General features: G+C 41.0%; 2 protein-coding genes across 11 annotated transcripts; one reads left to right on the forward strand and one right to left on the reverse strand.

Moving 5' to 3' along the window:
* Nucleotides 1–2,220: 2,220 nt before the first annotated feature.
* On the reverse strand, nucleotides 2,221–22,706 carry KIAA0753 (KIAA0753 ortholog). 10 transcript variants are annotated; one of them, XR_015703424.1, is made up of 17 exons: nucleotides 21,180–21,611; nucleotides 20,734–20,877; nucleotides 19,377–19,989; nucleotides 18,561–18,667; nucleotides 18,203–18,265; nucleotides 17,154–17,369; nucleotides 15,215–15,425; nucleotides 13,624–13,823; nucleotides 12,302–12,471; nucleotides 11,426–11,515; nucleotides 11,172–11,259; nucleotides 9,641–9,814; nucleotides 8,477–8,558; nucleotides 6,426–6,546; nucleotides 6,030–6,254; nucleotides 4,936–5,092; nucleotides 3,796–3,929 (listed from the first exon to the last, which is right to left on the reverse strand). XR_015703424.1 is itself a non-coding variant. In XM_087751531.1 (16 exons), the coding sequence occupies exons 2-16, from the start codon at nucleotides 20,821–20,823 to the stop codon at nucleotides 3,812–3,814; spliced, it is 2,565 nt and encodes an 854-aa protein (XP_087607657.1). In that variant the 5' UTR covers nucleotides 20,824–20,877; nucleotides 21,180–21,610; the 3' UTR covers nucleotides 2,222–3,811. The 10 variants fall into 10 exon arrangements, 9 of the variants coding, with proteins under 9 accessions (XP_087607658.1, XP_087607657.1, XP_087607656.1 ...); XM_087751531.1 differs by lacking the exon at nucleotides 4,936–5,092 and having other exon boundaries at nucleotides 2,222–3,929; nucleotides 13,624–13,820; nucleotides 21,180–21,610; XM_087751530.1 differs by lacking the exon at nucleotides 4,936–5,092 and having other exon boundaries at nucleotides 2,224–3,929; nucleotides 21,180–21,609.
* TXNDC17 (thioredoxin domain containing 17) lies at nucleotides 21,972–24,324 on the forward strand. The gene is made up of 4 exons (XM_087751534.1): nucleotides 21,972–22,120; nucleotides 22,714–22,795; nucleotides 23,350–23,425; nucleotides 24,050–24,324. Exons 1-4 carry the CDS (start codon nucleotides 21,979–21,981, stop codon nucleotides 24,116–24,118), a joined length of 369 nt encoding a protein of 122 aa, XP_087607660.1. The 5' UTR covers nucleotides 21,972–21,978; the 3' UTR covers nucleotides 24,119–24,324.
* The last annotated feature ends 225 nt before the right edge of the window (nucleotides 24,325–24,549 follow it).

The following is a 24,549-nucleotide window of genomic DNA, read 5'->3' on the forward strand; positions in this document are numbered from 1 at the left end:
GACTGAAAATACAGATCTCCGCTGACTGAAACCGGGGCAAAAGGAAAGCACGGACTACAACCTTGACGCTGTGGGGCCGTATTCTGTGGTTTTCTAAAGCTGGAACCTATAGCTAGATTTACACGTGTATATGTGGTACAGTAGGAATTTGATTGAAGGAAAATTCATGTAGCTCATGAATCAGCTTTGAATTCAGCAATTTTTACACCCATGCCTATATAATTGCTTTAAAAGTTATGCATGTCCAAAAGCATCTTGGCAAATCAGGGGGCTGCTTAAAAGAACATTTAAAACCAAAGAGTAAATATATTAAAAATCAGTCCTTGAAAAATACCACTCAGCAGCAGTGACTGACTTTATTCTACCATCCTAAAATGTAAGTGCAGTCTAGTACTTCAGGCATGCTGCAAGAGAGAATGGGGCGTCTTCTGAGGAAAAATATACTTGAAAACTATCGTTCTTCCAGGACATACCTTGAGCAGATATATTGCAGCAGGTCTTCTGTTTGGCTAATAATTGACTGACATGTACATCATGAACAGAGCCCCTTTTCCTATTGCTGCTGAATCTGTTCTCAAAAATAAAAAAAACCCCAAACCAAAAAATCCCACCTCTTTTTCCTGGTGGAAGGGAAGTAGTCCAGAGGGAAGCAGGAGGTGCAGAAAGTTGGCCTCCAGGAGTAACCCGGAGACAAAGCAAGCCGAAGAGAGGAAAGGAGTTCAGTTATGCTCTTACACTGAAATTAATGGAAGCTGAATTAGGTCCAGCATTAGGAGAAAAAAGTAGCTCTCCAAAGCACTGGTAGAGCAAACACTGTTGCCATAACTACCTCACTCCCAGAAGCACGCCAATTTAATTTCTACAGTTAAATATTTACAGAGTAGATTGCATGTTTTCGGGAGTTGCAGGAGCTGCTCGCAGAACGCAAATGCGCAGTCCTGTCTTCAGGGTCCTCACGGAGGGTTTCCAGCGTCACCTCTCAAGTGAGGCTGGATGAGCAGGGGGCAGAGAGGGACACGGCTGTTGTACCCGCGGCACAGCTTCGGCAAGGACCAGGGCCTTGCCTGACTACAAGGGGGGCTCTGGCCCACGGGCAGCGGTCCCAGGCAGGCTCCTCAGGGCAATTAATGCCTGCTGGTGCACCCAGGGTACGGCACTGCCGTTGCACCCAACTGCTCCGATGTGCTTCTACCAGCCGTCACCTGATCCCCCCGAAACCACTCTGTAAACTTTAATTCTACTTCAGCTGTGCATGACTGCAGCAATTGGTATTTGCTGGAGTCATCCACACATCTACAGAACCACTGAATTATTTCATCCTGGTTTTGCTCCATCCCTCTCACAGCTCTGACATTGAAGAAACTTGCACGTAAAGAATCAAGAAAAAACCAGGCCTGCAAAGATCTTACGATGAAATCTAGTCCAGAGCCATGGAAGCGGATCCTCTGCAACACCAGGTAGAATAGTATGTTTTGGATATCTAACGTGTTCCTAAAGACTTTCAGCAATGAGAAACAGCACAGTCTCCAAGAAAATGTATTCTTTGCTATCTGTACCATTAAAATACTTTTTAAATCCGAAACTGCTTCTTGTACTCCCCCATGACTTAGCTGTCAAGAAGTATGGACTCAGATGCACGACAGTGCTTTAAATAAGCGCATGGCCAGGTAACATGGCTCAGTAGATGCACAGTTAACAACCGCAGTGGTATTGTGGTTGCACATTTCAGCCCCATATACAGTCTCTGTCAACATACTGCGACAAGAATTATGCGCGTGCATGTTTATCCAGTGTGACGCCGATTTGTCACTTAGGAACAACGACATGCAGAGTCACTTTAAGATGAAGCCCTACAATGATGAAATTTTTCAGGGTAGAAACTTCGTAACTGCCCAGCTTGCATGTGTAAATAATGCACTGCAAAAGCCTTTAGTTAAGTTCCTTAGGAAGGACTGAAGAGCGTGAAATCAGGGATCCTACCTAAAGCCTTCACTCCCCACACATTCCTGCTCCAAGAAAGCACCCAAATGCCACAAAATCCACAACCAGAACAAAAGTTCGCTTTGGCATCATCAGTTAGAGGACACCACTCACGGCACCGTGGGATTTAAGAGAGAAAGTACGTTTACCTTGACAGATGACCACGTTACGAGGCATATGGTGGTCTGGCTCTCGTAATGCTGCCAGGGCCTCCCTTGCATGCTGGGTGCCAACTATTCCAAATGGGTTCAGGTAGAAGTTATCTTAAATTAAAACTATGTTCAGTCCTAAGAAACAGGTGTTGTTTATTAAAAAATAAAATATCTTGAAAATACTTTCACAAGCATATATACACATACATAGAGACACTATGGCTTTAATCTTTTGGACTTAAAACCAGGCTTATCTCTATAATCTTAGAAATAAAAAACAGTGTTTTAAATTACAGAAGTGACACATCAGCAAAGTCACACACCAGCAGTAACATTTACACCGTTACATTCAGTAGATTTCAAGACAAACAAAACAGTAAACCAGGCTTCAATAAAAACGGAATTCTTTTAAAAATGTACGTTCTAATTAGAGGAAATAAAATTCATCTTAGAAGGTTAAAAATGATTCTGTTATAGGTTGAACACTACTGGAGAAAAGAAATTTGTCAAAGGAAACAGACTGTCATATTGGTTTTTGGGTTACCTCAAGGGTTGAATTTGCATTTCCCTAGAATACGACCATAAATAGTTATTACTCATTGCTCGCTCCAGACGTGACCCAAAGTAGTACACTGATTACTTGAAACGAACAAGTTAATTCAATATTGCAGAAATGCCAATTGTTCATTTATTTTGTTGTTCTTGATTCCAATGGGATTATTAAGAGTAAGGAATGCGGGGTTGGATCACTAAATGCTGATAAAACTATAATGTTTTAGACTAGTTTAAGAAAAAAAGGAAGAAAATCTCCACCGTGTGCTTCCACTGAAAGGTCTCATTTGTCTGTGCATCATGTACTAGTGATATTCAGACACCAACAGAAGAGGTACTGCATTCAGCAGTTGATTGCAAGAGTCCAAGCAGGCTGTTGGCCTACGAGTCCAGCCAATGCTAAGTGTTTACATCTGTGTAATGCTGTGCCATGAGAATCCTTCCTTTGGATAGCCACGGCCCCAAGAGAACTAATCCTAGTATATATGCTCAGCATGGTGGTCAGACTACATCTTTCTTACATGATACTGAAAGCCCTAAACAGCAAACCAAACAGCTTTTACTCTGGACTGTTCCATCTTGGCTTTAGAAACACAATAATGCTTCATTCTTCCGACACAACTATCAGATACATTCAATGCATTTTACTGAGAAGAATAAACTAAAACCCACAGCTCCCTTCTGAGGTAGGTAAGTCAGATTCTCTCCGTTTTAAAGTAGAAAATTGAGGCACAGTACAGCAAAGTCCGTGACACTGCTTGAACCCAGTCCTCCTCCCAGTATTTTATTCTCATAAGAAGATCACACATAAAAATGAACGAAGTAATAGTTATATAAATGGATTGGTATTCCTATCAAAATATATGAACTTTACCTGTAACGGTTTACTTTATTCTATTGAAACACTGGCAAAAAAAAAAAAAAGTCCTGATAAATGGAGTACAGTAAAGTCTGAAAAGGAAAACATTATGACATGATTATGATGAGATGAATCCGTGATGGACTGAACTCATTTGGTGAATCGAATCTCACAGACTTTTAAAAAAACATGAAAAATGAGATCATCTGATAAGACTGTTAGACTGAGGCTGATGTTGCATTTGATAATGGGGCAGATTTGAAAGCATTTACTGCGCTGGCTGCAAAAACTCTGACGTGAACACAGCTTCTGCATAATCCTCACAAACATCCTGCAGCTCTGCTGCCACATCGCATAGGGCTTCTTCTGTTAGTTGCTCTGCAAGACTGAGGGAGAGGGAGGGGAAAAAAAGGAAAGGAAAAGGTTCAGAAAGTCAGATTTCAAATTGCAGTCATTCACTCCATTGATATCAATGCTCTGATTTTAAAAGGCAAATACTTATGTTTTTTCATTCTTTGTACTGCTTAGCCCTTATTCATTCTAGCTGCCACTGAATCAGGCCTTCCTGAGAGAAACTAAGTTTAAGGAAAAGTGAGATGAGAAATTTCAATTTTCAGTGATCTCTGGACCACAGCAGATGTTACAGAAGGGAAAATTATTTCAGTGCAAGAACACAATTGTTTACTGGCCTCCTGATAACTTCTTTTCAGAGTTTTGCATATATTGTAAAAAAGATCATAGAGTCAGTCTTTCTAAGACCTTTTGAGCACAGCATGGGAGTGTTTCTTTTAAACATTGTGGGATACTGTTTTATATTAAAAGATTTATAATGCCCTCTGGTGGTAAGAATAAGTCAATGAAGCATGCTGGATATCGGATTGCATGTGTAGTTTGATTTCAAGTTAACAGTTCGTATCAGGCAAATGGCAGCGGTGGAATTCAGCTGTCAGAAGGAGAGATTCACTGCCATTTAATCCGTCTGCCAATCCCAGTAAGGTGTCAGTCCTTGAACTACCCAGCCTCACACCAGTTAGGAAGTTCAGAAGGCAGAATGACAGTACTGAGAACTGAAAAGACGTATTTCAGCGGTTTAGTTCAATAGATTCAAATACAGTGGTCTAACCACAGTTATTAAAACATTTGCCTCCTTATCCACAGTTGGGCAAACCATCAACGCACATGATTAACTTCACGCATGCAAGTCGTCTCAAATATTGCAGGGCCTGTTCCTGGAAACACTGATGCAGATGCCAAATGTTACTCAAATGAGCTGTATCACTGATTTCAAAGCTACTACATTAAAAATGCGTGCAGAAGTTGAAAAACTCGTGGCAATTAAGCCTGATGTCCAATCTGCCAATACACACAATTATGGTAAACCACTCCACCTACAACCACTGAAGTCACATTTTGTAATTCTTTCCTAATACTCCGGAGTTTTCTTGTTTCGTTTCTCTCCTCTCATAGTCAGAAGTCTTCCGATTTCCACTCTGCAGGGAATTAATGGTCCCTCTATGCCAACTGATGTTGTGCCAGTATTTCTTCAGTTCTGAAAGAACAGGACTAGCAAGGTTCAAGTTCAGCCTATATTTCCATGCTTTTTTGGGCTGGGACTTTACAAGACCAATAGCTGATTTCTGAAATATATCATACATATTGAGAATGATTTCTAGGCAATTGTAGGCAATCACTCAAGAAAAGTGCAAGGAAATGATAACCAGTGATATCACTTGGTTTCTCTACCTGTTACTGAGCAATCAAAACACTTACTTGAGCTTCAGTGCAAGGTGGGTATTTCAGCTTACATTGCCCTGCTTGCTTAGCAGACCTTGAGCGCAATAAACAGTTTTTCTTTGCCAAGAAGTGAACAGCAGAGAGACTGTTACTTATTGCTTCTTCACCTCTTCTATTTGCACTAGGGGACAGTAAGCCACCTATGTCACGCTTCCCACAGTGAACCCCATGAAGCATGAAGACTTGTGGAAGAGGAAGCGCTGAAATATGCGCTAAGGTCAGTGGTCTCTATAAAGAGTATCTACTGTTGTTCCTTGAAATATCAACTTCATAATCCCTCACCACAAAGATTAAAATTGTCACAGTTATTTACAGTGCTTTATTTCTTTTTCACTCAGAAGAAAAAATTAATTTTGTTTTCCTTCAATTTGCCTGTTGATGATAGTCTTCTGCAAATAATTTAAGTTACCCTATATTTCACACCGTTGTTTTTGTGGTAACACCAGAGAAAGACGTGAAAAATAATCACTCCTTCAGGACGTTCTGCTCCCATAGCCTTTCATTTTATCCAACTACCTTAAAAATCCATGAAAACCAAGTACCAGTAGAGAAACAGTCCAATAGCCAACTGCTTCTGGCTTTCCATGTGGAATTTAAATGGCCCCCTCCCCACTCCTTTCCTGAATAAGGACAGAAAAACCTGTTCATCAGCTGATACATTCACTTCAAAAATACAAAGATAGTTCATATACCTCTCAGCAATCTGCCATGGATTGAAACTGCCTACTGCCTCATGGGAAATAAGCTTTAAGTGATGCTTGTATCTGCTGTTATAATCCAAGATGCTCTGGAGCATATGCTTCGGCACGGAGAGAGACGCATAGCACTCCTTCTGTAGAGAATTCCGAGTCAAGGGCTGCAGAATGTCATTTCCAGTCTGCAATTTCTCCTCTGCTTCTTTGTTTTCATCAATATCACTGGAAATATAAAATAGTCATTAAGCCAGATCTAGATTTTCAAGTATCTTTTTGAAGGATCACAAAATCTCTTCAAACAGTAAACATAATTTTCTGTAATGAAAACATTATAGTGAAGACACACAGCTCATATGCACCACAACTTAGTGTAGGGCTGAATATTCTACTTACTTGCCATCACAAAGTTTTTCAAATGAAATGTCCATTTCTGGCTCTGTGTGTCCGATTAATTTGGTTATTTGAATTGGATGAGGAGATAGAGGTCTTTTAGCTATTGATGCCATTTGTTGTTCTGGAAGGAAGAAAATAACATTTAAAATATTGTTTCTTTGGAACAGAAAAACTACGTTTACTGCAGATAAGTCCTCACAAAGACTTTTGCTTCTTTTAAGGGGAAGTCCTTCAGACAAGTAAAGTATTGGAGGTGACAAGCCCCTAAAATGTAAATTTAAGACAGAATTTCCAAGACCTCAGCGTATTAAAGCTGAGCATTTTAGAAATCCTGCCTTTAGTATAAATAGTTTGTTGTGTCAGTGGATACTTCTAGAGGAGAGAGAGAAAATACCACTCTAAAACTAGTGTCGTCTATTGAGCTTGGCAGTAAATCCAAGACATGGAAAAAAAATCCAACAAGATTTGGGCTAGTCTTCACCAGTCTTACTGTGCGGTTTTTCAGCTGGTGTAAACCAGCACAGTTCCATTAAAGTCACTATGTGATCAGATACTCAGCTTGGAAAAATCAGTGTAGCTCCACTGTTGTACTTAATCAAATAGCAGGATAAAGAACAGCGCAGAGGGATGGGAAAAACAACAAGCATAAGTCATCCTTATTAGCATGCCACTGAGGCAAACAATATTAAAGTATGTATATTTATGTATGGGAAACATCAGACTAGTGTTTGGAATGCCACTTTTCATTTGTGAACAGTTTCCTACTAATATTACTTAGGTCCCTCTCAATCAAAAACTTAATCTGATGTGAAAAGTTAGTTATATCTTTCATCTGAAGGACTTTACATTCTTTGTTTTCCATCCAATAAAAACAAGCAGGAAAAGTGTGATTAAGGTGAACTGGAAGCATCCAAACTGTGGTTTTTTTCAAGGATTAAATACTCTTTGCTGAAGCACATTGGGTAATGAATTCTGTACAGAAAAATCCAGATTTTCTGAGGCTACAAAAATTAAACTTGCATGTATGCTGCAAGGTCTAAAAACAGTATCACCATCACTTGAAAGGAATAGGGGAAGAGAAAAATCTTCTAAGCTTAAGTAGTTTAATATTATCTTCTGTGTACTGCCAGAAGAACCTTAAACTGTCACGGACTCACAACTACATTAATATTTAGCTAATATTTACTCGTGAACTCTAAGCCATTTAAAGTGATGGTTTATTAAAACAAAGGGAAGAAAATGGGAGAAGCAAACTAGACGATAAATATCTGTTTGCTCCTGCCTAAGCAAATCAACAACAGGAACAAACAGAGACTGTTTCACCATACCTCACCTCAGGTAGTTTTGAATTCATCAGCATGAAAATTATTCCTGCTAAGTAATTAATGGTGTTTCAAAGGAATCAAATCAAATGAGAACACACTAAATACTCTTTTCAAGATTAAGATTTACAGATTTGCCAGTTCTTTTCTCAAAACTGAAGACAGGCAAGTCATGAAGAACTTAACAAGAACACGAGTGAAGTGGCTTTAGGATACCTCAGACTTAGAAAGTAAACTAGCTGTCTTCTGGAGTAAATGCAAGTAGCTTACAGATGAATTGGAGTGTATGCACGTACGGAACATCATCTTCACTGCACAAAAATCATTACTCACATTTTGGTAGGAAAGAACATATCTAAGCTAAGGAATGACAAATGCCTAGAAAAGGGACAACAATATTCAAACTTAATATTTGATGATTGGAAGTATGTGTTAAAGATTCCAATCCTTCAGCTAAGTTGCACTAGCAGTGCTTTCCATCCAAATGCAGCCCCAATAAAGGCAAGCAGAAAATGACAGCCTATTCTCAGAAGAGATCCTTCCTCTTTAAAACACTGATTTTAGAACTATATTTTAGAACCAGTCCTCTGAAAGGAGCACCTATAGTAAAAAAATGTGCCTGAATGGTGCTATTTGATCACACATAATCCAATGATTTTGATTTCAAAACATCTGAATTTAAAGATACAGATTACAGGGAAAAGCAAGTTGCATTAAAAAGACACTTACCCGTTTTGTCTTCCTGGACCCAGAACTCGGAATCACTGTACACAATCTGGGTGAATCTCCTGCGGACAGCCTCCTGGTGTCTCTGGTTTTGAACATACAAACTTAATCAATCAACACATACTTAGCAGTTCAGCTGTACTAGTTATCACCCCACAGGAAAGCAGGTCATGATCCTCCTGGCTCAAAGTAGGCTTAGTTTGCCTAGTTAACATAAGACAGAAAAGGGGTAGGGGGGTGAAATCACAGATAATCCTCTCCTTCTAAATGCCACACTTGGAAGACTCAGCTAGTTGCCAGTACCATGGCAACTCCTCCCGTTTCAGATCAACAGCAGTTAGCCAAAAAACTGAGGGGCCCTCACACTGTTCCTGCCTTACCAACAGTGAATTCAAATGTATGCTTAAACACCTCCTATGGATAAGGACGCTGCACAATGTAAGCTTCACGCTTCCAACTTATGAATAGATCTCTAGAAGTTAATCGCACTAAACTCAGTAGTTCTAAGTTAGGATAAACTTCACTGAACAGGAAGGTTGAAATGAGACTTGAACCAAAAACTATGGAAAAGCTGAGCAAAGAAAAAATTTTTAAGAAAGCAATATATGAGAAAGTTCAAGTCAAGTAAATGATTACCTCATGAATATTTACACAGAAAGATGGATAAATAAGGGCACAGGTAACCATGTATTTGTCTGACTTCCCCATCTTGCCCTGTAAAATATTTTGGATTGCCAGAGCATATTTCCTTGAGATACTCACACTATTAGAATACTAAGATCCTATATCACTAAAAAAATGGGGGGAAAAAAAAAAAAATTCATAAATATTCAAATACTTTCCAATCTGTGAGACAATCAACATAACCACCTTACTGATTCTCCCATTCACATATGATGATCTAAGCCACAAAGTCTTGAGGCGGGAAGCAAATTCAGGTCTACCAACTCTAAAGCTAGCAATGAAACCATTAGAGCAAACATTCTTCTTCTATTCTTACACAACTTTTCGCTGGAAGTGCAAATTTCTTCCAAGTCTTTCATTTCATACACTGATCCAGTCAGACCTTGCTTCATTTAAGAATGTAGATACTTAGAGAGATTACAATTTATGGACAGTAAACAAGAAATTGGCACTAATGAGACCAATCAAGAGAGAAAATCTTACTTCAATTTCTTCCATTCTTTGCAACATTGACTCCAGACTAGGAATGTCAGCCATAGGCAGAGCCGCAGTCTGGAGTCTCTCATGCTGCTCCATAGTCCACAGTTCCTGAACAGTATCTTCCAAAAGATCATCCAATAGCTTTTCACTCAGAATATCTGCATTTGCTGCAACCTGCTATTTAAAAAACAAACAAACAAACCAAAAAAACCATACAGCCAACGCAAGAAAGAAAAAAGAAAGAAAAAAACCAAAACAACTGAGGGGAAAGAATGCTTACAAATCAAACATTTCTTAGAGCAGCTCATGGAAATAATCCAATTGTCATTTCAACTTTTCCCTTCATGAAAATCCAAATAAAATCCTGTTTTCCTTCCACCCACACAATAAGCCAAATCAATAAAAACAGCTTAGTATGTTCCTACCAATAAAAGCCACAAATATGGAAAAAGCTTCCTATGCAACTGTGTTCCCAAATTGAAGACAAAGTGTCACAGGTTCAGAGTTCACCCAGGAATTCAAGAAAGTGAAGTGAAGGCCCTCATCTTACAAAACACTACACACACATTTAACTTATCATACAGGAACAGTTCCACAGCAGCTCCAGGTAGCAATGAGTAAATATATAGGATCCAGGCCACAGGTGTAGGTTTCAGTTGTGTCCAATTTTACCAGTTAGCCATGGTACAATATCACTATTCATTTATCTGTATTATTTTATATGAAAACATTTTTCCCCCTAAGCAACTTTATGCATTCAAGGTCACATCAAGCAAAAAATATATGAAAGAGATGATGTTAGAAAGAGCTTTCTCATTGTTTCATGTTGTACACGGTTACAAAACAATACTTTAGAAGGCACACGTGCCCATACAGTGACACTGTTTCAAAGATGTGGCTTATGTAAGTTGAAATTGCCAAGTTTGGGAAATCAGTACTCCTTTTCCAGATGCATTCTGCTACATGGCAAAGATAAAAATTCATCTTAAATGTCAAACAGCTTTACTCTATGACATACAGATAGAATATACCTTCTCAGCTGCATCAGTTAAAAAGTGGCTTATAAACGAAGAATCCTTCAAGTGACAGTTTGTTTCCTAGGAGAGACTGATCTTCTAAATAAAACTTAGATCCTCTCATGATAATCAAGCTTTTTGTATTATTAGTCATTAATATTACTAGTCCAAATGTATTTAGTCATTAAATATGGTATTATAAGAATTATTAAACCAATCTTATCAAGTCCAGTCTTGTTCAGTGTGGAACTGTTATGACCATTCAAAACCAACTTAAAAATGCATCTACTTGACAAGAAGCTAACCAAAATATTTAAAGCAGCTTTCCCAAACTTCATTACAGCAATTCCAGACCCACGTACTGACATAGAAATACACTCTCCAAATGTCCAAAACTGTGTTGACTACATAAATATGACTTGCGTTAAGTAGGAAAGAAACTGTGTGTTGCCCCTTTATAAATGTTTTACAGCTCTAAAGGCATCCTTCAAACAGTGGCATGAGCTTGACTGTACTACCTGTGTCCTATCTAATGGAGGTTCTAAGCGCTTCCGTACTGCCTTCTCAACGTTGTCTGCGTGCTGGGTTGGAGAAGCACTTCGTGACCTACACAAAAAAGAACAAATGACAATGCCATTCTGAAACTTGGTATGACAACAATGACTTAAAAAACCCAAACACATAAATGTACTTTTTGGGGGACTGGTGGGAATGGGGAGAAGACCATATCAGATCTGACACCATTTATTAGCTCTTCAAAGTAAGTCATTACCTTAACTTTTGTATTTTTTTCATTTCTCCTCTGCTACGGTCTGTTAGAACCCTCACTCTTCCTGAAGTTTCTGCTTCACGCCATGCTAGTCTTCAAAAATAAAACAGAGGGTTACAAAATGCACATTCTAACAACCGAAGAATGAAATCATGTGATTCTGAGTATTAGTTTAGAAAACCTGCAAAAACTTTAGAGAGAAAATTAATACTGACTTAAAGACCATATAAGCCAGGAAATTCTGTTGAGAACCAGGGATCTTCAATTATGTTTCTACTATTGGCAAACAGGCAACTTCACGGCTATCAGCAAATACTGCCCGGAACGACAAGCTCCTTATCTTACCATGCACACTGCCTACTACAGATCCAGCAGCTGGATCAGAAGTTGGATCTGCTGCTTCAACTGCCACAAACAGCAGTCCCAAAGCAAACTACATTTGGGGAGCCCTGGTCTATGGGATGCTGAATATAGTTTAAAATGAACAAACTTGCACTCCATTACTGGCTAGGACAAAGATATGTATTTTGTCCTTCTGGAACAGGGAGATAATATTTACCTTCTTAACGCAGTGCTGTGAATATCCATTCCACATACGGTATTTTGTCAATGCCCTGCCTACCATGGTTTGGCCTGTGACTCCCAGAGAATACTTGGACCTGATCCAGGAAGAAGCATAGAGCAATGGCTCTTCCCAGGCCGTATGAATGAGGTCCCTTTGTGCCGAGGGGGACAACTATCTGGTAGCGAGCTCTGCTGTGCCACTTGCCTTCATGGCCTGACAGCCAGGCCAAATCCATCCTATTTACTAGTACAGCTACAGCAGCATTTCCACAGGAAAGCGGGGTAAAGACGGGTTCCACTAGGCTGTGAACATACCGCTTCGGTGAAACAGGAGGAGATGTAGGCTTTGGAGGCACACAGGGTGTTCTGCTCTCCTTAACAAGTCGTTTGTTCTCTTTTAGCTGGAAAGCTATAGTTGTCTCTTGAAATCGGGCCTGCTTTCCTTGAGGCTGTACCTGTCTTGATTTTAGAGACTTTGGCATTCCCTTAAAATTAACACAATCACATTAAAAACATATATTCCAGTTACTGAATTTTTAAAGTATTTTGCATTCTGCTTCAGACTTTGTCTTGAAGTCATGCCTGCTGGCTTTGTTGTACAGCTGACATACGTGAAGGTTTTACAACTGATTTAAAGGGAAGTAGAACTGTGCCTGAACAGAACATATGCTTAATCCTGCAACTATTATTTTTGCAAACAGTTCCAATTTTTCCAATGTTGCTCTTCATGGGGAAAAACTTCTTTTGAAATTTTCAGAATTAGACTCTATATTAACTCTTAATAAATCCAAATAGAAGTTTTCCAAGGTAACATTTTATTCAGCCATGAAACTATAATATTGCCGTGTTTGCATTTGCTACACGGACACCTAGGCTAGTCCCCTCAGTATGAATTACCGAAATGCTTAACCTTCCTGCTCACAATCCTCACTGACAGATAGATACGGGAAGCAGTAAGAGTTACATATGCATACATCTACGTTACTGTATCAGATCTGATTTTTCAAGCTGAAGGTGATACTTTGAGGAAGGGGAAAAAAAAAAGCATTTAATAAAAAAACCCAACTATTTGCAAAACTTAGCACTTTGAAATATTCTTTAAAGAACTCCTTTGTCTGCATTACAGAAGCCTCTTGCTGGTTGCAAGAAAGACTTACCAGAAACCAGAATTTGTATTGTGAAGTTTTATAATTTCTGTAATCAACGAAGTAAATCTGCCTAACTTATATTCTCCTACTAACATTAGCATTAGCACAACATTACTACTGAGTGCATTTTTCATGACAGAGGATGACCCATAAGAGGAAAAATATTCCAGCTTTAATTTCAAGTTGAAAAATAGCCATGCCAATTTCAAACATGAAACTAGTTTCAGTGAAAGTTTTCCTTGCTAATTTCTGTTATTAATTGTTTCTAGTTGTAGTTTGTTTCCAAGGAACAATAACACTACTTTCATTCAATAAGATAGTCATAACCACTAGAAATAATGTCAGCAGATGACAGTTTATCCCCCTGTGCCTCCTAGCTCAGAATAAAAGAATTGTGAGGAAGTACAAAGCTTGACAGTGTCGTACATTATACAACAAATCCCAGAGGAGAAGTAGAAGAAAGCATAAATTCTTTTATCACTTCCATACCTGTGATTTTGCAGGTAATAACACGCTTTTCTTCTTTAAAGGGCTCCTTTCAAGGATGGGATCTTTTTTTACAGCTCTAGCTCTCACCAATGCGTCTATGGTTCCTTGTAAAGTGGCATTTCTCTCTGGAGCAGGAGGGTCATTTTCTTCTCGGAATTTATTGTGCAATATATGAGCACAACTGTTTGCCTTCTGAACTGCTGAAATATTTGCAACATGTCAGTGTTTATCTGTATCAAAAATAATAAATAAACTTTCAACTGTAAGTTGAAAGGGGCAAGAATCACCTTTATTTCTACATTTGATACTTCTGTTATGCTAGGTATACCTAATTATGAATTTTTAAGCTCTACCATAATTTAAAAAAATAAAATAAAAAAAGAAAAAAAAACCCTTGTATTTCCTGACAAGTATTAAATAAATTGTCTTTCTTACACTGTTTCAATGAACAGTCGATTTGGGGTTGTGTGTGCATATATATATTTATACATACATAGGTATTTGAAAATACACATATATATGAAAATCATGGGAAAGCCTTTTGGTAGTAATTGCCATATGAGGTCTAGGCAGCAATAACAAAACATTCTTTTTTAGGCAGCGAGACATGTGGAAACCATTAGATGCTTGTCAATATACTGTCTCTCTGGATTGCCAAAGATGAATTCATCTAATAGAATTCTTCTCACCCTTACTAGGGGTAGAAAGGAATACTTACTATTCTAGTAAAAAGCAGTATGAGGTATGAGAAAGACACCTCAAAGAAGAAAACCAATTAATATAGGTTATATAATAATGTAACAAGCTATAATGGCTTTCATGAGGTGTCAAAATACCTTGGGTGGTAAATTTCTCTCACACACCTTGAGAAAGAACAAAGCCCATTTCCTTTCATATATGAAGTAAAAGAACAATAAAGTAAACCAATTCCCAAAGGTTGCATGGCAAACTAGGAGTGAAAAAACCCAAAGTCTTCAGCTTAACCATCAGTTAACGTGTCTCTAGATACTGAAACTGTGATTACTGTGCAGAAGACATTAACATTAATGAACTGGCAAGAATAAAACACAGCCACCCCTCTCAAAAGTAGAGAAACTGCCCAAACCAAGGAAATTCTGAGCCAAGGCTTCAGGATATCTTTTCACTGTAAACAGTTAAACAGCGACAGCTTTGTTGGAGATTTGCTAACAGTCAGCGACTTTGCATTCCAAAATAATATATTTATACAGTATTATCTAGGTAGATATTTGTAAATATTCTGTATGCACCATGAATGTCAACTTGTAAACTGCCATTTAAGTGTACACTGCAGAAAAACAATCCAAGCGTAGCCCACAGTAAAAGAAATGGACAAAACCAGGAAGAACATTATGATAATAATAATAATATAGTTTAAAAGAGGCATATTAACCTGCAGGTCTATCATCTCAGGGGAACAGCTGAAAAAAAATACACAACAAGGCTATGTGAATCTGATAACTACACATGGGCGGTTATACAGTTCTGACCAACACTACGTAACATACTACAAAATTGAACTGCAGATGGTAAGTTAATGATAAAAATGTATTTAATCATTCAAAATACAAACCAGTCAAGAGATTCCTGGCAGCTGGAGGTTTTCTAGGTTCTTGTCCATGCTGTCCTTTTAAGATGAGAGGCTTGTTTTCTCCTTTTGGAGATGTAAGCTGTTTTCTGGCTGGAAATGTCTCAGTGCTCCTTGGAGATTTGCCCTGAGATGCTGAAATACATTTCTTCACTTTTTTGGGTGTTTGTTTCTTTTCCAGCAGTGAATCCAGATCCTGCACCAAATATTTAGAATTTTAATTACTCTCTCAGTAAAACCTGATGTAATAACAAGAAGGAAATTCCAGAGGTTCTAAGTAGTTGGAACTTTTTTGGTGTGGTTTTGCTTTTTGTGGTAGTGATTATTCCTGATAGCTTGTTCATGCAGAAGCTTCTTCATATTATTAATTTAAACCTTACAGAAAAGGCTTGCATTTTTGTATTTACAATCGACTCCAGCAAATTATCTCCTTACAGCATGTTCAAAAAGAAATGGACACAAAGGCTACAGACAAAAAAAAAAAAATTCCCACATGAGTATGGCAAGACAGACAGCCACTTCTTCCAATGCTACGTCCAAAGTTAAACAATTCTACCTCCTTTCCCGTTCCCAGGCAGTTAGCACTGTTACTGTTCTCATAAGCAGTTCAGAACAGTAAAAATAAAAACACAGCTCTTACAGTTCGAACAATATTTTAAGGAAAATAAAATATCTTATGGCTACTGTATCAGTTGCTTTTATTCAAACTAATTAAATACTGGCTTCATAACAGTTCAGGTTACATAGCTTCTTACTTAAAAAAAATAATCTGGTAGGTAGGAACTGCAGCAGGAAATGTGAATCAGAACTTTTCTATTACACCGGCAACATGTTTTAAGACATCAGATATCAGGAAGGCGCTCCACTGGACCTGTTGTTTCTGAACAGAGAAGGCCTGGTGGTGATGTGATGGTTGGAGGCCGTCTTGGGCATAGCCATCATGAGCTGATAGGAGTTTTTGATTCCTGGAAAAGTAAGGAGGGGGGTCAGCAGAACTGCTGCCTTGGGCTGTCAGAGGGCAGACTTTGACCTGTTCAGGAGCCCGGTTGACAGAGTCCCTTGGGAGGCAGCCCTGAAGGGCAAAGGAGTCCAGGAAGGCTGGACGTGCTTCAAGAAGGAAACCTTACAGGCACGGGAGCAGGCCATCCCCATGTGCCGAAAGATGAGCTGGCAGGGGAGAAGACCGGCCTGGCTGAACAGAGAGCTTCGGCTGGAACTCAGGAACAAAAGGAGAGTTTATGACCTTTGGAAGAAGGGGCAGGCAACTCAGGAGGACTACAAGGATGTCGTGAGGTTATGCAGGGAGAAGATTAGAAGGGAACAGGCTGCCCAGGGCAGGGGCTGAGTCCCCATCCCTGGAGGTATTTAAAAACTGGGTAGATGTGGTGCTTAGGGACATGGTTTAGTGGTGGACTTGGCAGTGGTGGGTTAACGGTTGGACTTGAGGATCTTAAAGGTCTTTTCCAAGCTAAACCATTCTATGATTCTATGTGCGAGGCTCAGATGCTCATCACTAATCCTGATGACTAAAGCATGCATCGCAAAACAATAACACATAACTTGCACCAATGTACAAAACGCAATTCTTTCCGTCCTGAAAATGGCCAAAGAATCAGAAACTGGTGCTTCGTTACCACTAACACTACCAGTCCTCATTCTACCAGGAGAGCCAATAAAGACCGGAACAGCACCAGCAAGAACAGCAGCAGGTAGCTTCCGTGTTTAGGATGCAACTCTATTTTAGACCACCATTATTCAGGAACTTTGGAAACATATTTATACATTAGAAAATATAGCCTTTTTTTTTTAAAAAAAAAAGCAACAGTAAGATATTCTGCCATTTCATGGACACACAATATAGTTTGCCATCTCATATTTCACTACGTCTTCTCTGCCTTAGCAAAACCAACATGTTTTTTCCTACCTCAACTTGCAGCAAAATATCTATGATAATGTCAGAAATGGAAGAATCCACTTCTAGTTTGGCAGAACAGAGAGACAGCTGTCGAATGAGACTGCCCAGTTCCTTGTAGTGGGTAGGAATCTGCTGCTCTGTTTGATCTGTAAACTGATTGGCGAATGCCTGCAAGGCTCGTACAGCTCCTCTGTGTGCTGCCGCCAATCTGGATGCTGCTTGAGACTGGAAAAATGGAAAATAAATGCTTCAATAGCTACAGTTTCTATGAATACTGATACTACTCAAAGAATTGTTGCCAACATTTCACAGACAAACACTCAGGCTTGGGATAATTCTGATGGATACGAAGCCATTTGTGAGACAAAACAAAACAGGCATTTAAGTAATCTACTAAAGGTACTACACAAGAGTACTCATGTCAAGTATCATGCTAGCTCCAGGTAAAATAGCCTGGTTATAACATATTCTGATGTTTCTGCTACCTACTACAACAGAGTACTGTAGTCACAAGCTTGACCTTAACATGCAACAACTGCAGAAACATAGAACATTTTCCATCCTGCAGTTTTTGTTACAGAAGACAATACAAGTGATGGAAAAGCACAAGAGAACAACAGGACAATATTGGCCAAACAGTAAGTATGATCTCAGTACTGTATTTCTGAAAGATGCTGGGCAGACCAGAAATACAGAAAGGAGGCTGATAAGACCAAGTGACATCAACAGGACGTTAAAAAGAGATGTCAAGAGTAGAACACAGTGTTATTCAGAAAAGTGGAATGAAGAAGGAATTAGAAGCCATGTAAAAGCAGAAGACCAACAGCCTTCCTCTCCAGTTTACTGCAGACAGATAAGAAGTGAGGAGAGGGAAGCAGCAAAGGCAGTATCAGACCAAGTGAGACATACTTCTGTGAGAATGAGATGAAAGGTGCGAGATACAAAGAAAATCTCCCTTCTGGAGAAGGCTTAGGTGTACCCTACACAATCAAACATAACTAGCTAGAAAACTTTCTGTCAATAAGTTACTCGCAGCCTGAAGGATAATTACATCTTACCTTTTTAGTATGTTTGATTTTATGAGGACTCAGTTTCTCTAAATCATCCTGAATTTCTTTTACCTGTTTATCAAGAAAGGAGGGGGAGAGGGGAAAGTCAGTCAGAACTAGCTCCATGTCTATAAATGAACAATTAATCTTCACTGTAACGTCTGAGTGAAAGTCCAGTTTTTCCAGTGGTGATGCTCATCTTTCTGTCCAGTCATGAGAGAAAGGAGTCACACCATTCAGATCTCAACTAGAATGCCATGGAAGTTCAGAGATAACCCGATGGAATTTCTCGTTTCAGTTCATTTCTGTCCATTTCATCACAACAAACAAGCTACTGTACATCCCAATTTAAAATGCTGGTTCCTACCTGTTGCTGGAGTACATACAGCATCCGAGCTGACCGTGCAGCCTGTTTCTGTCTCCTAGTGCAAACTTGTTGCTCTTTATCAGGATCTAAAATTTCTTTCTCTCTCCCTAAAAAGGACAAAATGTAAAGTTTTACATCTTATTTTAACCTGTGAAAATCCCTATTAAGCCACGATAACAAACATAATTTAGCAATAAGCCTCTTTCATGCAGAACCAATACACAATGCATCATATTGTATCAGGAATAGTGTGGCCAGCAGGACCAGGGCAGCGATCGTCCCCCTGTACCTGGCACTGGTGAGGCTGCACCTCAAATCCTGTGTTCAGTTTCGGGCCCCTCACTACAAGAAGGACATTGAGGTGCTGGAGCGTGTCAGAAAGCACATTAATTGTGCTACTGAACAGCCAGAAATTAGGTGTCAGACTTGTGAAATGAAGTTTTACCAACTCTTGCCCCTTTTCTCATCGCTGATAAGAACGTGGTTAATTATGATAATGGTTTTGCAGTCTGAATATCTAGTCAATAGGCCTACAGCCAGCAATATTTTGTCACCCACATTATTAAATAGCCTACCACTAATTTACTATCATTGCAGGCTGGATTGGAACTCACCATAAACACTCAGAGATATTAAACCCTGCTATTGCTTAAACCGGTTAGCCGTTCTAGCTTTTATCTGCTTTTGAAAAAAGTAGATGGTTTTCAAAAATTCAGAACTAAGTACGGATTCTAATCCAAGCCAGAAAACGGAAAGAAAAACAAATCAACAAACTACTGTACATTTATATAACATAATTATTGTTCAGTCTTACACCTTTTTTAGTCAGTTCTTCAATTTTCTGGACGCAGCTCCTCAATTCCTTTTGCAGCCGTCGGACTTCCTGCATATTTTTATCTTCTTTTTTGTTTACATTTGGCTTGGTGTCCGGTCCTGTGTCACGGGTGGGTGGAGAGTCCGAAACAGCCGGTATTAGCTTTCCCTCAGTTGGTGTGTAGAGATAAACTTTAGCGCCAGAGGTGGTAGTCTCCACTTTGGAAGGCTGACCAAGTTGCTGCTGATATTTCAAGCGACTTTGAGCCTTCAGTGCATTTTTATTTTCTGGACTTTCAAATACTTCAATCTTCTGCTGTTGTGACTTCTGGGCCAACAGTGGATTCTTGACAGCATCTCCAAACGCTTGCTGTTTCACTTGCTCTTCAAGACGCCTTCGTTTTATGTCCCTTTTGGCTAGCTGAATAGCCAATTTTAGTCTCTCTTCAGATACCGCTGAAAACATGCCAGAGCTTCTTGTGCTGGGGTCCTCGCTGCCAGCTAGATTTCTCTGATCACTGGATGCCTTCAGTTTTTCGATTATAATTGGATGGGGGTTAGAGAATCTGAGAGCCAAGTTCTCCGGAACTGCAGGAACTTTTCTATTAAACTGGAGCTGTTCCAAAGGGTAAAAAAAAGCTGACGTTACACAGAACACTTTACGCAGGTGACGTACCTCTAGCGTATAACCGTAAGGAAGATGGACCTTCTTTCATATTAGAACGCATGCTGTCATGATGGTACTTCTTCAATGCATTCCGTTCACCGAGACAAATGCCAGTATTCAAAATTATTTTGAATTAAGCATTTAGATAATCTTATAAATAACATTAGGCACTTATTTGCAACTTAGAGCGGGCACCTTAGGGAGGGTCCACACATTGAAAAATCTGCTCCAAAATGGCTGGGCAATGGACAATGAATGCCCTTATAAAGATTTGTTTTTAAGAGTTCTGATGATGAAATTAATGAGTTATAATAACAATTAACATTAGTAATATAAATGGGTATGATTATATCATACTGATTTAGTACAGCATTACTAAATTTACAAAGGTAACAGAAGAAGAAATGATTCTCTTCCCCATCCCACTGGAGGAGAGCAAGTGAACGGCTGTGTGCTTAGCTGCCTACTGCAATTAAACCACAACAGACAGGGAAATAATATTTTCAGATGCAGTTTCTGATCTATACCCTTACAAAAATACAGTGTCGAGATTATGTATGACAGCATCACGAAAACAAGTATGCAGATTTGATGCTCACTAGTGGGCTATCTCAGGAAATGGGTCGTAATCATCCTTTTGTAACGGTCACAAATGAAAACCAATTCAGCATCGCTGCAGAAGTCAAATAATACCTGTGTTTGTAAAGCCTTTGCTTCGTTCCTGTATAGCTGGGTAGCGAATGCAAATGTAGCATCAGACATAGTTGGCTTGCTTGGTCCCATCACGTTGGCTCGATGCTGAAAATCCAGTTATTTGTCCTTTGCTTACAATGACAACTATGAACATAAGAAGTATCATACATTATTTCAGCCCCTCAAAACCAATCCCAGGTCTGATGTGAATAGCAGATAGAGAACCAACCTGAGGAGGCATGTAGAAATGGAAAGCTTACCATGTGTACTCATAGAGGTGGTACACAAAACGGACAGTACAACCCCACCGTTTAAGACAAAATTTACAATTTATATCCTTCTTTTACACACCCCGACGGAGAGCTGAGGAGCACCATTACGGGCCATGAGGCTCACACTATGAACCATAAGAAGACTGCTGCAGATCTTTTATAGCTATGACTTACCTAAAAGGGAAATAGTATACTGCAACAAGGAGAAAAGCAAACAGGCAGCAAGGTACCCTAAAGCCATGCTCAAGGCAGCCGGGTCTGTACAAAAAATGTTAGTGTCCAAGGAGGACAGATCAAGGGCATGCTCCTACCTAAACTTCTTCACAGAGAAGGATTTAAAATAAAAGCGATGTGTGGAGACAGCCAGAAACTTACGTCTCCTTCACCTGCCTCTGAGGATTAAAAAACGAGCAGGATCCAACGCATAACGCTGTTAAAACTTTCTATCGCGACTGAAGCACAGACTTCGTCTCTGCCCCTCAGCTCCGCGGCTGTGCCTCTCCTGCTCTCGCCCAACGCGCAGCCGGGCGCCCGTGAGGCCCTGCCCGCCCCCAGGGCTCGGTCACGACGCGCCCCTCCAGCCGCCCGCGAGTCGCAGCCCAGCGGCCGACCCACCTCCCGCCCCAGCCCTGTCGGCGACAGCTCGCGGCGGTCACGACAGCCCGCGGCCGTCGCTCCCGCCCCCGCGGCCCGCCCGCTCCCCGCCTCGCCCTCACGGCATCCCGCGGGCGGGCGGGCGAGACCGGCGCCAGCGGACCGCCCCGCCCGCTGCGGCTGAGGAAGGGCGGGCGGCCCGGGCGCGGGCCGGGACCTACCGGGACGCTGTTCAAACCCGCTGCCGGCAACCGCCGCCGCAGAGGCCGCCGGGAAGCGGCGAGGCGGCCGGAGCGGCGCGGAACTACGGTGCCCGACGCGGGCCAGGAGCGGAGCCCGCCCCTTCCCGCCGCCGCTACCGCCGCCTCCTGCGGGCGCCATGGGCTGGGAGGAGAAGCAGGTCCGCGGGTACCCCGAGTTCGTGCAGACGGCGCAGCGCTACCACGGCCGGCCCATCTTCGCGCTCTTCTGCGGCGACAAGGATGCCGAGGGCAGGAGCTGGTGCCCGGACTGCGTGACGGGTGAGGCCCGCGGGACGCCCCGCTCCCCGCCGGGGGGCCTCGGCGGGCGCAGAGGCAGAGGCGGCCGGCGGCGCCCCGGGGGAGCGCCCTTCTCCCTCGGCCCCCCGGCAGCGGGGACCGGGCCGCCTGCCCCCCGCTCGGCCCGGGGCCCTGCCCGCGGGTGCGCGCTGTCCTTCCCTTTAGCGAGGAAGCTTGCATGTCAGGAGGCAGAGTCACCTACCAGCGAGTCTCTGGCAGTAGAACATGAAGGCAGTTCCTCAGAAAACGCGCTGAACTTTCTAGATCATATATGCTAGAGTACGTATGGCCGCTGCTCACCACCGTTCTGATGGGCTTGCATACAGACAGGAGACAGGGATTATTTTTCGTACTTGTTAAAGCAGAAATTGGCCTTTACTCAAAGACCAGTCCCTGCAACGTTGAGCATGTAAATTCTGCAAAGCTTGTGGATAACCAGATGAAACAAAATACAGATCTTTACCTGCAGCAGACAAAACCTTAATTACCAGCCTTGCTGGTCAAAGTACATCTGTGTGATTCTGTAGCACAGTACAAGTATTAACTACTAACGGATTTTTAACATTACTCTCTAGCTGAACCAGTTGTGAGGAAGGAACTTCATAACATGCCTGATGAGTCTGTATTCATCTACTGCCTAGTAGGAGACAGAGCCTAGTAAGTAACTGCTTTAATGCCAACAACTGGCATAACTTCCCTGTTCCTGGGCTGGGGGTTAACTAACCTGTTGGAACAACTGACTGAACTGCCCTTTCCTGCAAGGAATGAAGCATCTGCTTAATTTGCTCAAGTTGTGCCAGGGGAGGTTTAGGTTGGGTATTAGGAAAAAAATTCCTCACCGAAAGGGTAGTCAGGCCCTGGGACAGGCTGCCCAGGGAAGTGGCTGGGATACCCTGGAGGTATTTAAAAGATAGGTAGCTGTGGTGCTTAGGGACATGGTTCAGGGATGGACTTGGCAGTGCTGGGTTAACAGTTGGAATCGATGACCTTAAAGGTCTTTTTCAACCTAAACCATTCTATGATTCTGTGATTTTTTTTGAGTTTTGAGGTCTACACCATCCCTAATGTGAGCTATCTGCATGCTTGTTCTGAGAAGTGGGCTGGGGAGGTGTGAGGCGAAGACCTTTGAATCACCCTTTTGAAGGAATTTTAACAGGCTAACTTCAAACTGCACCTCTACAAGCTGTGCTTAACCCCTTCTTCCTCAACAGCTGGAAAGATCCCAACAATGAATTCAGGAAGAATCTGAAACTAACAGGAGTGCCTACACTACTTAAATATGGAACAGTAAGTGATTTATTGTACGTTCTAGATCTACAGACATTCAAATGGGAAACTGGCGGGAGCTTATGGCTGTAAATGAATTAGTCATGCATGTTTTCTGATCCCCTCTCTTGTTTAAAAAGAGCAGACTATTAGGAACACCTCTTTTGCTCCCACCCATGCACTCTTCCTGGCTCAAACAGTTCCTCAAGAGAGAACCACTCTGCTTTCTGTATAATGTTGTCTATAATAAACATATCGTAAAGAATGTACACTTAGCATGTAGTGGTTGAGGGTAGAGAAAATTCTTAGCAACATGGCTAGCTTCCTGCCTTGCAGCACCTCAAATTTTAAAAAATCCAAATGCTGAATTACGGGAGTGACACAAGGTTATGTGCAGTATGCTCTCGATTCAAACAGACTACAGCTCAAGTTTTAACTTGTGCATATTATTTAAATTGGCAGTTACTTTCTTGAAATGCCTCTTCCAAGGCCAGAAAACCCACAGGCATTTTTAAATTATTCTTACCTTGCTTGTTCCACCCCACCCCCACTGGAAAAACAATGGCTAACGTTGGTATGCGCAAACGGCTCTGGTCTACAACAGGATTTTGAACTGCCCCTAAAACATCTTAACTTTTCTTTCAGCCTCAGAAGCTGGTTGAAGAAGAATGTTTTAAAGCAGAGCTTGTGCGTATGTTGTTTACTGAAGACTAAATCCTCCAGTAGTCAATCATTTACGAAGATGTTAATCTCGAGTTACTGGCAGTGTCCTTTCAAGGAATCCTTAACCTCACGGTTAATTACTTCAGACTAGTCAAGATAAATGTCATTCAATTCTAGGTCCAAACCCACCACTAAAATCCTGCAACAACAAACTGTATCTTTCCTTTCATGTTCAAATAAACTTGAGTTTGCAAACAGCCTCTTTTCAAAGGAGCTGAGCTCATGTTCTAAACTGAGAGAGCAGCCTACAGTTACTGAAGAGTAAGACTTAACTGCGAAGTTATACCTTTAATAGTGAATAAGGGGGGCGGGAGGGTAAGAGAAACAGAAAAACGCGCTTATTCTTCCTACATCTGACTTAACATAGCTACTGAAGCTGTTAAGGTAAACTTTGAGTGCCAGAGATGTTTAATGGCTTATCT

The sequence above is a fragment of the Nipponia nippon genome, unplaced genomic scaffold (genome assembly GCF_047370975.1).
Source record: "Nipponia nippon isolate SJK-2023a ecotype South Korea unplaced genomic scaffold, ASM4737097v1 scaffold_15, whole genome shotgun sequence".
Taxonomy (NCBI): Eukaryota; Metazoa; Chordata; class Aves; order Pelecaniformes; family Threskiornithidae; genus Nipponia; species Nipponia nippon.

Bases quoted from the DNA above. Each gene is read 5' to 3' on its own strand.
- KIAA0753 (XM_087751528.1), bottom strand. From the start codon at position 20,823: ATGGGACCAAGCAAGCCAACTATGTCTGATGCTACATTTGCATTCGCT. The intron at 13,824-15,214 runs GTTTGTATTTTG...CAAATATTTCAG, and splicing joins TGCCAGGAATCTCTTGACTG to CAGTTCAGAAGGCAAACAGT. The intron at 9,812-11,171 runs GTAGTACAGTCA...TTTAAATAGCAG, and splicing joins CTCCATTAGATAGGACACAG to GTTGCAGCAAATGCAGATAT.
- TXNDC17 (XM_087751534.1), top strand. From the start codon at position 21,979: ATGGGCTGGGAGGAGAAGCAGGTCCGCGGGTACCCCGAGTTCGTGCAG. The intron at 22,796-23,349 runs GTAAGTAACTGC...CTTCCTCAACAG, and splicing joins CTAGTAGGAGACAGAGCCTA to CTGGAAAGATCCCAACAATG. The intron at 23,426-24,049 runs GTAAGTGATTTA...CTTTTCTTTCAG, and splicing joins CACTACTTAAATATGGAACA to CCTCAGAAGCTGGTTGAAGA.